This window comes from Rhinolophus sinicus, chromosome 17 (assembly GCF_057876585.1).
Source record: "Rhinolophus sinicus isolate RSI-liver-muscle chromosome 17, RSI-T2T, whole genome shotgun sequence".
Classification (NCBI taxonomy): Eukaryota; Metazoa; Chordata; class Mammalia; order Chiroptera; family Rhinolophidae; genus Rhinolophus; species Rhinolophus sinicus.
In genome coordinates, this window is record NC_142517.1 from 59,167,430 (window position 1) to 59,179,479 (window position 12,050).

General features: G+C 37.5%; 1 protein-coding gene across 17 annotated transcripts in view; it reads left to right on the forward strand.

Moving 5' to 3' along the window:
• The first annotated feature begins 3,242 nt into the window (after positions 1–3,242).
• Positions 3,243–12,050, forward strand: part of LRCH3 (leucine rich repeats and calponin homology domain containing 3) — a 103,099-nt gene continuing 94,291 nt past the window's right edge. For 14 of the 17 annotated variants that reach the window (XM_019723654.3, XM_074330464.2, XM_019723653.3 and 11 more), the window contains exon 1: positions 3,244–3,548. In XM_019723654.3, the coding sequence (XP_019579213.2) occupies positions 3,248–3,548 (301 nt within the window). In that variant the 5' untranslated portion in view covers positions 3,244–3,247. Of the gene's footprint in view, positions 3,549–12,050 lie in introns of all 17 variants that reach the window. The other 3 variants (XM_019723651.3, XM_074330426.2, XM_019723655.3) reach the window with 1 other exon arrangement.

Sequence of the window (12,050 nt, forward strand, 5' to 3'; positions counted from 1 at the left end):
ACCAATGGTGTTTTTTTTTTTTTTTGTTACAATAGATATGTGTATCATTTTACTGTCAATAGCTTTATAATTCACACATAGTGTCGGTAATTTTTCTTTTTTGGGTGAGGTAATGTTTCTGATTTCTATTATAAGGGGATAAGAGAGAAAAATAGCTGACTTTGCACTAAAGAGAATTAATGCCATACATTCTGAATGTAGGCAGTATTAGGGCAGAAAATGATTTCATTTCTGATCAGTGTGTCTTTGAACTTTAATCAGAATTATGATTGTTTTTGCCACTGTAAAAAAAAAAGCATGTGGTTTTTAAGCTTCCCTTTAAAGAGTTCTTTTTGCATGGAAAGGGTCAATTTGGAATCTGACCCTTTTTAAAAAGGATTAGCTGGAGAGAGCTATTGAGATTTGAGTGAAACCTTTACCCCTAACTTTCAGCCTGTAAAATGAACAGGAAGAAGCAGGGAAATTCTCTGTATCTGTTCCTAACATTCAGTAACACCCACTGCCTATAATTTTAACTCCTACTTCCAGACCACAGAACAGTAGTGGAATAAGTTATAGATGCCTGTAACTCTTTTGCTCACAGCCTTTTTGCAATTGTTTCTCATTACTTCTTTTATGCATCACTAGACTGGTGAACTTCCCATAATGACTCCATTTCCTATATCTCATTCTTGCAAAATGATCTTGTCGCTTGATTTGTGGAGAAGATTGAGGGAGTAGAATGAGAATTCCCTCGTATTCTACCTTTGCTTTATAGATGAAACCTCAAATCCCTAGAAGTCTCAAAACTCCTTGATCTATTCTTTTTTCCAGCCTTCTTTACCTAGGACTTGTTCTCGTATAATGGGATATATAGCACCTTCATTTTCCTTGTATCCACAAGCCTTTCTTTTGGCCTTCAAATATCTACATACTTAAGTATCCTGTTCTCAAAAACGAATTCTTTTTCTCTCCTCTCAACTTTCCTGTATTAGTACATAACCTCTACTGTGTTAATACATAACCCATCTTCTGTCTCTGCTTCTTTCCACTATTTTTAAACTCCTATTAATATACTCAGCCCTGGGTTAGAGAAGATAATGGTAGCTTAACATACTAAGGTCCTTAAAATCTAGTTGAATAGACAAATTACCGTGTTTCCCCGAAAATAAGACCTAGCCGGACCATCAGGTCTAATGCGTCTTTTGGAGCAAAAATTAATATAAGACTCGGTCTTATTTTACTATAGTATAAGGCCGGGGCTTTAATAATACAATACAATATATAATATAATACCGGGTTTTATATTAATTTTTGCTCCAAAAGATGCATTAGACCTGATGGTCTGGCTGGGTCTTTTTTTCAGGGAAACGTGGTAACATCAACTATAAACTTGGCCAGAAGTTCAGAGACAAAGGTTAACATGAAATGTTGCAATTATGAGATGTGCAGGTAGATAGGAATTAAACCATATTATGGAGAACTTGTCAGAAGAAGAATTTAATGTAAATGTGGAAGGTAATAGGTAATCAAATATAGATGACATAATGGTGCATTTTAGAAAGGTATCTGGCAACTTTCTGGCATTGTTAATATGGAATGTGTGATGATGCTTTTAGTCATTGTAGTTGAAATACTGTATCTCTAAAATTATAAAATGAGATCCTACTCTAAAATAGCTTAAAATCTTTCTAAGAATAACAAAATTTCAGGAAGACCAGAATAACAAAAATCAATTCATGTAGTGGATAAATGTTATTTGTCAGGGACAACAAATACGTCACTATTGCAGTGACACATGCTCATAAAGGACATTGACAATTGATCATGAAACTTGTTGCTGAAAAACCTAACGTGTAGTATTGAGTTCAGAGAACAGCTCTGAGTAGCCATTACTAATCAGCTTTGGCACTGAGATTAAACGTTTTTATAATCTCTTCCAATTTGGAGTTGAGGGAAGTGCTAACAAGGTTTTATTACAGAGTTGGGCCTTGGATGGTGAGTAGGATCTCGCCAACCTTACTTTCTTGAGCTGTTTGACATGAACTTTTTGGTCTGTGGCCCTCATGTTCTCCACAGGTACCATTATAAATCATACCTAGGTGTGATCATGCTGATCCTCCGCAATCTGAAATGTTGCTCTCACCTTCCAGCCTATCCCACTCCACAATCCAAATTTTATTCAAAACTTCATTCATCCACAATATAAATTCCTTTTCATTGAATTCTGATAATCCACCCCACCCCTACTCAGGCCTTTCTTGCCTTGTTCTCTAATTGGTCTATTTGTCTGGATTCTATGATTAGATTATAATCTAGGGAAAGGACTATCTGACAGCCTCTTCTATTTCCCTGAGTAAAAAACTAGACGATTGATTGTAGGGGAAATTTACATCATATAGCAGGAATGGCTTAAATGTGCAAAAGAAAAGATAATATGCTAAAGACTGCAATATAACAAGTCTTAATTGGTTTAAAATGAAGTGGTACTTTCCACTTTTTCAGTAACTGGTTTCATTTTTTTTTACCATTTCTTCAGTTCTACCTTTATTTGACATTTAGATTATGGCCAGACCATTTTCTCTTCTCAGTTTTTGTTTCAGACCAAAAATTTAGACTTTAATGCCGTTCATCTTGCTTAAAATCTTGCCTCAAGGACAACTACTTAAGATGTTTTATTTTAATTAAGAACTATTCCAGAAAAGGCAGGGAGGGAGGGCCTAAAATATTTCTATAACCCTTTCAATGAGAATTACAGAGTTTGGGATCCAGCTTAGCCCTTATTTTCCCTCAGGCAATAATAGTAAGTCCACAGGTCTCCATTTGGATCATTTGGTTTGCAGAATGACAGAAGATGGGAAATGTTTTAGGTCGTACCCTACGGAATGACAGAAGTTGGGAAGTGTTTTAGGTCGTATCCCAGGGTCCCCTTCTCTCACTGCTCAAGTTTCTGGCAGCAAGTGTTAGGAAGCCTTAACTTAATGCTTAATCCTCCTTAATTCTCCAGTACTGAGGGAAGACGACAGAGATGTTTTGGTGAGGAGTGTGGTCTGAAAGATATTTTTGTAGAGACATTTTAGAAATGCTACTGGCAGTCTAGAATAACGGCTGCTCCAGATTTGTGAGTTCCGTTTTATTTTCGCTTGAAAACCTCGTGGGCGGAGGCAAGCGCTTGGATGTACTCAGCAGGACCGCAGCCCTGCCCATGAAGGGAACCGTTCGGGGTCTGTGCGCCCTTTCCCCGCCCACCCATCAGTTCTGGCCGCGCATGCGCTGCACCGGCGGGTCGGAGATTGTCGGCTGGGAAATGGCGGCCGCAGGCTTGGTCGCTGTGGCCACGGCTGCAGAATACTCTGGCCCAGCAGCGTCGGGAGCTAACCTCTCCGGTGTTAACTGCGGCCCAAGCTCCGGGGCAGGCCCTGGTCCTGGCCCGGTCTCGTGGAGCCGCTCCATCGATCGAGCGCTGGAGGAGGCGGCGGTAACGGGGGTGCTGAGTCTGAGCGGCCGGAAACTGAGGGAGTTTCCCCGGGGAGCGGCCAACCACGACCTGACGGACACCACCCGCGCGGGTGAGCTGGGTGGGGGTATCCCTGTCGTCTGGCGGCCGTTGGCGCGGCGGAAGGCCCTTCCAGCCCGTGGGGGTCTCGGGGGTGGTTTCAGCAATTGGTCCTACATCTCCTCATCGGGACCCGGGTAACGGGCAGAGGGCAACTTGCCCCAACCCACTCTCCCCCGGGCCTGCGGGCCAGATCCCGAGCCTGGGGTGAGGCGGACAGCGGCATCTCTAGAGGAAGAGAGGGTAGGGTGGTGGTGTACTCTCCCAGGACATTAACTTACGCCTCTGCTGGGGTAGACCCTTGCCCCGCCCCGGTTTCTGCAGGCCCTTTCGGATTTGAGATTCTAAGTTGACTTTGCCAAGATTTGGGATGGTAGCGCACTGTTATTATATCAGAATAGCGTTTGTCGCTGCATTGTCAGGAATGCTTCGATCTCAGCGCTGGAGTTTTTTCAAAAGTTGTTTTTAATGTGGATCCTAACGTTGTAACTTTTCTTTCGCCACCGTTATCTAGTTGACTTACCAAATGTACTTGTAAATATAAGTACAGCCTACCTTCAGATTCCATTACGTTCCTCTCTCATCATCGCCCCCCCCAAAAAAAAGTTGAAGGAAGAAAACTGCTTATAAACGATACGTAGATTGCCTGCTATAGCTGTATTTAATGCTTTTAAAAAACAATTATGTTTGCTTTATACATATTTTTGAACAGGATATAATAAGGAATTAGGTTTTCTTAGTTGTAGAGAACAATGGTTACTGAGATGTTCAACACATGTTTCTCTTGTGTTTAAAATACAGCTTCCTCAGGGAGTAGATTAAAAACTGTGTCTATTCATGTTTTGCACAAAAGAGGAAAAAAATCCGTAACACAAGTTTCTATAGTATGATGTGAAGTATTTTATTTCCATATAGTATTTTTGCAACCAAAGAATACGTAGTACTTTGTGTCTTATATTTATTCCATTTTATTTATCTTATTTTAAAATCTTCAATTTAACACCTTCTTATGTTTGTGCACTCATTAAAGATTGGTATTACATATGTATGATTCACTCATGTTAGAAAAATAAACAACTGTTAAACTGCTTCAAGAAACTATTCTTTCCAAAGAAACTTTTGCTCTAGTGTAAAGTGGAAAAAATTCAGTGCCTACTTATTTAATTTTTGGAAACAGTTGTACTGAATGCCGTTTGTATTTTTTAGTGAATGATAATTAAGTTAAACTTTCTTGCTAATGTAACTATGAACAGCCACTTGCCTTTGGCATGTGTTCTGATAGACAACATCTAAACTTGTCATTCATACCCTATATTTTCTGATTCTGTTCAGGAGATAGCTATATGGCATATGACTATTCAGGAAATAGCGTAGCAATTTCATATTGGTGTGAGTCATTTCAGTATTACTATATTAAGCCTGAAGCTAAAGAACAAATTGATTAACAGGAGTTTATCTAGCTCATTATCTTAACCTGTTTTAAAATAGTTGTAGGACCAACATGTTTTGCCTTTAGGAAATATTTTATTAACTAACAAAGAAAACCCAAGGGCATTTATGAAGACTAATAAGTAATCCCAATGAATTGTTCCCTTACTGTACTCTGAATTTTTAATTTGTTATTATCCACATTTATTTTATTACTTTAATAGTTTATATATAAACCAATTTTTTTGTTGGTTGACATTTTATCTGATCGAAAACTGTAAAAAAAAGACTACAAGGTATTTTATAACCTGTTAGACTAAGTTCATCTTACTATGTTAGAAATATAATTAAGTATAAGAAATCTTTGGCAGATCTTGGTAAATACAAAAACACTGAACTATTCTCTGAATTATTGTAAACAGATAATTTGATGTGGATAAGATCATGTATTGAGTTGTCACTGCTTGCTGTTCAGTGTGTTAGGTGTTTTAAAATACATTGCCTTGTTAAATGCTTAACAACCAATCGAGTAAATATTATTATCCCCACTTTACATATGAGGAATCACTTAGAATTTACAGATGAGAAATCACTCAGAGAAAGTCATATAACGAATTAATGGTAGAATTTCAGCTCAGGTCCATCTAATTGTTTTCTCTGTACTATGCCACACAGCTTCCCTATGTATAGATAGGTATTACCATTCCTGTTTTTTACAGATAGTAAACCCAAGGTTTGGAGAGAGAAGATAATTTGCTCAAAGACCTGTAGCTAAAGGCCAGGTAAGGTGGTATTAGCTAGTATTTGAGCCTAGCTTGAGGTAACTTCAAAACCATAGTCCACCTGTTATACCAGGTACTTTGATTATTTTTTTCAGTTACAGTTGACATTCAATATTATATTAGTTTCAGGTGTACAACATAGTGGTTAGACATTTATATAATTTATGAAGTGATCTCCCAATTAATCTAGTACCCACCTGGCACTATATACATAGTGGTTGCAACATTATTGACTATATTCTCTATGCTGTACTTTACATCCCCGTAACTGTTTTGTAATTACCAATTTGTACTTCTTAATCCCTTCTCCTTTTTCACCCAGCCCCCAAACCCGCCTCCCATCTGGCAACCATCAGTTTGTTCTCTGTATCTATGAGTCTGTTTCTGTTTTGTTTGTTTATTTTGTTCTTTAGAGTCCACATATAAGTGAGATCATATGGTATTTGTCTTTCTCAGTCTGAGTTATTTCACTTAACATAATGCCCTCTTGGTCCATCCATGTTATTGTATACCAGGTACTTTGATGAATTCAGACTCAGCTTATGTTACCTAAAATATTCTGTTTAGACCCTATAGGAAATTTAAAGCCAAGAAAATTGTTTGAATGCTATATATCAGGGGTGCCAAAAAAGCGTCTACACGTGACTTGTATTCATCTTTTGTTATCAGTATATATTGAGTGTTACAATTTTAATACAGTTTTTTCCTTTCTTAAAACGTGTATGCATTTTTTTGGCACCCTCTGTATATCCAAATTGACACACAATCTACTGTTTCATAATGTATAGGAATAGAATGTATCTGGTAGAGCTGCTGTCCTTCAGGAGTATACATTCTAAGAAATAGCACATATTACCCATACCGTTTATAATCTGTATGATTAGAATTCATCGTGGAACATTTTCTGGAGGTTTGCCCCTCCTGTTTGTTTTAAAAGGTAGATCATTAGGAGAAGAGAAATACTTGGGAATGGGTGACTTGATTCAGGGGATAAGGAACATCTTAGAAGAAATCACAGAAGACTTGGGGGCAAAAAGGATGTGGTGTGGATTTGGGTAGGCAGAAAGGAGAAGGAAAGCCATTCCAGGCACTGGGAACAGCGTGCAAAGTCTTAGAGCATAGGATACTTCAGTGAATTTTGCTAGTATTAGGTTAGTGCAAAAGTAATTGCAGTTTTTGCAGTTATTTTAAACCTTTTTAAAACGCAGTTACTTTTGCACCAACCTAATACATCATTCATTCCCCTTTCCTCTGATAACAGTATTGTACCCCAGTTTTCCTAGGGAACTCCCCCTGTCAGTTACATAGATCCTACTCTGACACAGGGGTGGGCACATGACTCAGGCATAGCCATCCCTCTGGCCACAGTGATTGTTCAGAGAAGGGCATATTTTCCAGTCAGCACACATGAGTGTTAATTCTGAATTTTTCATTCAAACTGGTGAGAAATGCACGCTGTGCTCTGCTTGATGTTGCTGAGAGAATAGAGTGGGAGCCTGCAGGGTTGCCAGTAAATGGAAAGCAGAGCAAAAAGATGGAAAAAATGACGCCAAGTTCTGATGATAGTGTTTGAACCTTTGGGTCAGTAATAGCCAGGCCTTAAGTTAGCGCTGTCCTTGGACTTTGAATTATGCAAGCCAGTTCCCTTTTCTGCTTAATTTGAGTAGAATGTTTGGATACAAAATAAGGGTCCTGACTAATATAATGAGACTGCTCTTGATAATGTTGTGAGGCCATTTTGGTCAGAATAAATGGTTGGATTAGAGAATAGAAGAGCTTCCTTTTGCATATGAGGTACCTAGATTGATGATAGGTTTGGAGACAGGCTAGTCAACATTCATTCATTCAGCAAACATTTATTGACTAAGGGATTTTGTCAGGTGTAGATAATACAAAGAGGACCAAGATACTGCCTGCCCTGAAAGAAGTCAAGGGATCTAGTGGAGGAATAAATACATGGATGTAAAGATTATTTGAATTGTCTAATGATAGCAAAACTTTTATGTTTTAGGCATTATGTTAGATAATCTAGGGGAAACAAAATAAGAAGTTCACCCTATAACGTAAAAAGAAAAATCTAGTAATCTGGCTCGGTGGCTATAATAATCATAATCTAAATCTATGAGGGAGTGAAAAGCAGAAGTCATGTTTGGAAATGAAAATGTATAAGTGCTGATTGAATTTACCTTAAAAAAAAACATACAAGGATTAACAAATTAAACCTAGAGGACTAGGAAGATGGTCGGGTTACTGATAATAGTGGCTCACATTTATCGAACTGTTAGCATATTCCAGGTGTTGTACTCAACTGTAGATATACAACATGCACATACAGCAACCATATGAGTTATAAGTACTACTTTTAACTCCATTTTACACATGACAAAATAGACAAGATTAATCTGATCAAGGTTTCTCAAGTAACAGAACTGGGATTCAAATTCAAATACTACATCTGATGCTAAAACTAGTGTTTTCGATCACAAGCCATACTGATGAAGTTTATATACCAACACATAATTTTTCGGTTTACTTGATACCTGGAAGGACTGGTAGCACATCTAGTTAATCACGTAGAGCAAATAGAAGTGTATATCTGGAGCTTTAAGAGAATTGCTTCAAAAGCAATTCCTCACAGAAACAGGGTAACAGATTGTGTGTAGCCTAGTTAGGTTTATAGGCCATTCACAAAAACCTATTTTTTTCTAAACATGAAAGTTGGTTTAACTCATATTTCATACCTCTTTATACCTAACAACCATGATCTCCCATATGTCTCTCTTTATATATAAGTAGTGTGTGTATGTATTAATGACATGCTTTTTATTGATGTACCTCTAACCTCAGAGAAGTTCTGGATTGCAGAGATTGAAGTTGCCTCAGGAGGGAACTTGAAATTTGAAGGCTTGAAATATTCTTAAAGATTGTACTCTATATTTTCATGCTTCTTTTAATACAAATCTATGGTTTCAAATTACCAACCATTAGGAAGACCAAACCAGTAAGTTTCTGTAATGTTTATACAGTGGTTTTCCTGTCATCACCTCCCCCATGCATATCCCAGCGTGAGAAGTATGGATATACTATTGTATATAATACTACTTTTTATAGCAAAGTTTCTCTGAAAATATGCATATTCAATTGAAATGTGCAGTGCTAAGAAAACATCTCAGAAAACATTTCTAACTCCCCCTCATAACTACCTCCAATTTGAAACAAGAAGGAAACAACATTTATGTATAATTCCCCTTCTTATAACTTTACCTCCAACTTGAAACAAGGACTCCTATATCTCTAATGTATTCTGATTCACATGCTTCTTCCTTTCTCTTCTGCCTAAGGAACAGCACAACTCTTACATTGTATTAACGCAATAGGGAAGACTTTGGAGGTAAAAAGACTTCTATTAGTTATGTCCTTCCCCCCTGCCCCTCCTGAAACACACACACACACACACACACACACACACACACACACACTTTATAAAGAGAGGCAGAGCCCATGGGGAAGATAATGGCTGTTGCGTATAAAGGTGACTGGAATAAGATTTAAATTTAAATTTATGTTTCAGGGGAAAAATCTAGATTCAACTGTACGGGCTTTGTTTTTTATATAAACAGGGAGGGTAAAATAGGAGGATGGTGCCTTTAGGAGGAGTGAAAAGATGAGTCATAGATAACACAAAATCAATATTGAGACTAGAAGATTGGCAACAATGTTGGGGCCAAGGATTTCTGAGGGTTCATTTCCTTTTATAGTGACAATATTTGGGGGGTGGATGGTTAATATCTCATAACATGAAAATACTATTTTTAAGTAGTAACATACATGTTTATTATTATTTTCAGTTTATAAAACTGTTATTCCACTCAAGCTTGGGGAGAAATATGACAAATAGAGTAGTTTACACAAAGGAACGTTATTTTGAGTTCCTGAAATAGCCGGCAATATCAAATGCAGTGCTGCTAATTTTAAAATCATAAACTAATCCTAAAAATTTCAGGTATTTCCTAATTACTTTAACTTTCTTCCTGGCTCTTCTAAATTTCTAGATTTTTATTTGAAGGAAATCTAAAACGAAGGATTTTTACTGGTTTAATAAACTTATTTCTTACAAAAACTGGGTAATAGATTTTTTCCATTAAAAACTGGATCTAAAAAATGATCCACAGGTTGTAGAGCGTGAAAAGATAAGCCACAGAGTAAGATTTCCAGTAAGTACAACAAATAAATGATATCCAGAATATGTATAGAATTTCTACAAACAAGTCAGAAGACAACCCAATAGGAAACTAAGAAAACACTTGAACTGGTACTTTACTAAAAAGGAATTCCTAATGACAAAAAAAAAAAAAAGGTGGAAAAATGCTCAACCTTATCAGTAATCAAGAGAGTGGAAAATAAAACCAAATTGAGGTACTACTCGAAAAGCTGGCAGTACCAAGTATTGGAAAGAAAGTAGAGCATTGAGGATACTCATACAATGTTAATACGAGTGTGAATTGGTAAGTGAGCTTTGAAAAATACATAGTAATGTTGAAAATGTACATACTGTATGACTTAGAAATTCCAGACTCTGAGATATGTACCACAACAAAACTTCTGTATGTGTACACCGGATATATGAATAAGAATCTGCATAGCATTTGTTCGTATTTAACAAAATGGAAACAACCCAAATGATCATCAATAGATGGGACACATTGGTTGTGGTATATTTATATGATTTCCCAGCAATGAAAATGAATGAGTTACAACTACATGCAATTACATGGATGAGCCTCCGAAACATGTTGAGCAAATGAAGTGTGACAAAGTATATGCTGCACAAATACATTTAAATAAAGTTCAAAAACAAGCAAAATCGTACATTAATGCTAAAATTATTAAGAAATGCAAGGAAATAATTAGCGTAAAAGTCAGGATAATGGTTACCAGTAGGGGAGAAGGGACATACTATAATTGGGAAAGGAGGCAGTGGTTTCGGGGTACTGGAAATGTTCTGTTCCTTAAGCTAGGTTCATCTGTATGTTTGTTCACTTTATACTTTTTCTTGAATTAATACATTTATGATTTATTTACTTCTTTCCACTTTGTTTAGGCTACGTATTCAGTTTTGACTCATGTATTACTCATAGCACCTCTTCTTTTTTACCTTTTCTTGTTCCTTCTCTATCCTTACCATCTCTGCTCCCCCAATTAGGCACTTCTTTTTCTTGCTTCCCAATAGAACAATACTGTCTTTTCTCATATGAATTGGGAGCTCATTGAAGGAAGTATATTAGTTTTCTCCTGCTGCATGGCAAAGAATTATAGACAAAGCAGCTTAAAACGACATCCATTTATTATGTTACAGTTCTATAGGTCAGAAGACTGGCCTCAGCGGAGTTATCTACTCCCGGTCTCACAAAACCAAAATCAATGTGTTGGCCAGGTTAGGCTCTCACCTGGAGGCTTTGGGGGAGTATTTGCTTCCAGGATCATTTAGGTTTGGGCAGAATTCACTTTTTGGAAGTTTCAAAACTGAGATCCTCATTTCCTTACTGGTTGTCGGCTTCGGGCTGTTCTGAGGTCCTTGGAGGGTTTGCGCGTTCCTTACAATGTGGCCCCCTCCACCTTCAGGCCAACAATGTTGTGTTGAATCCTCCTGCTCCAAATCTCTGACTTCCTCTTTTGCTGCCAGCCACAGGGAGGGCTCATGTGATGAGATTGCATCTAGCCAGATCACCTCTCTTTTAATTGATCAGTAACCTAAATTATATCTGCAAAATCCATTCTGCCTCATCAAGAGCATAATGAGAGTATATTTCATATTCACAGTCCCAGGAATTAGGGTAGGAACTATGGGGGGGCCATTTTTGGGATTCTGTCTACCATAGAAGGTTCTGTCTTACTCTCTTTTTAGTGTATAACACCTAATACAATGTCAAATGCCCTTTGAGTGTTTATTGAATGTATGTGTATATATATGGATGGATGGATGAATGGATGGATGAGTGAGTGAATGAGAAGAGGAAAACAGGAAATGATGAAGAGCCTATTCACTTTCTTAGCTTTGGAAATAGTGACAACTGACTTCTATGTGACTGGGACTTAATGGGGACCCTTGGGGCTTCAATGACGGTAGAATTCAATCAGAACATTCTTTAGGATAATACTAGTGAATAGGCTTCCCTTTGATGTCAGAAAGTCAGGCATTCAGGCCCTCTTTAATTGGTGTCATAGAGGATAAGAGCGATGATTTACATGTGCTAGGAGTCAGTTCCCCAAAATGTAACCAGAGGCAATGAGAGTTTTTAGGTCTT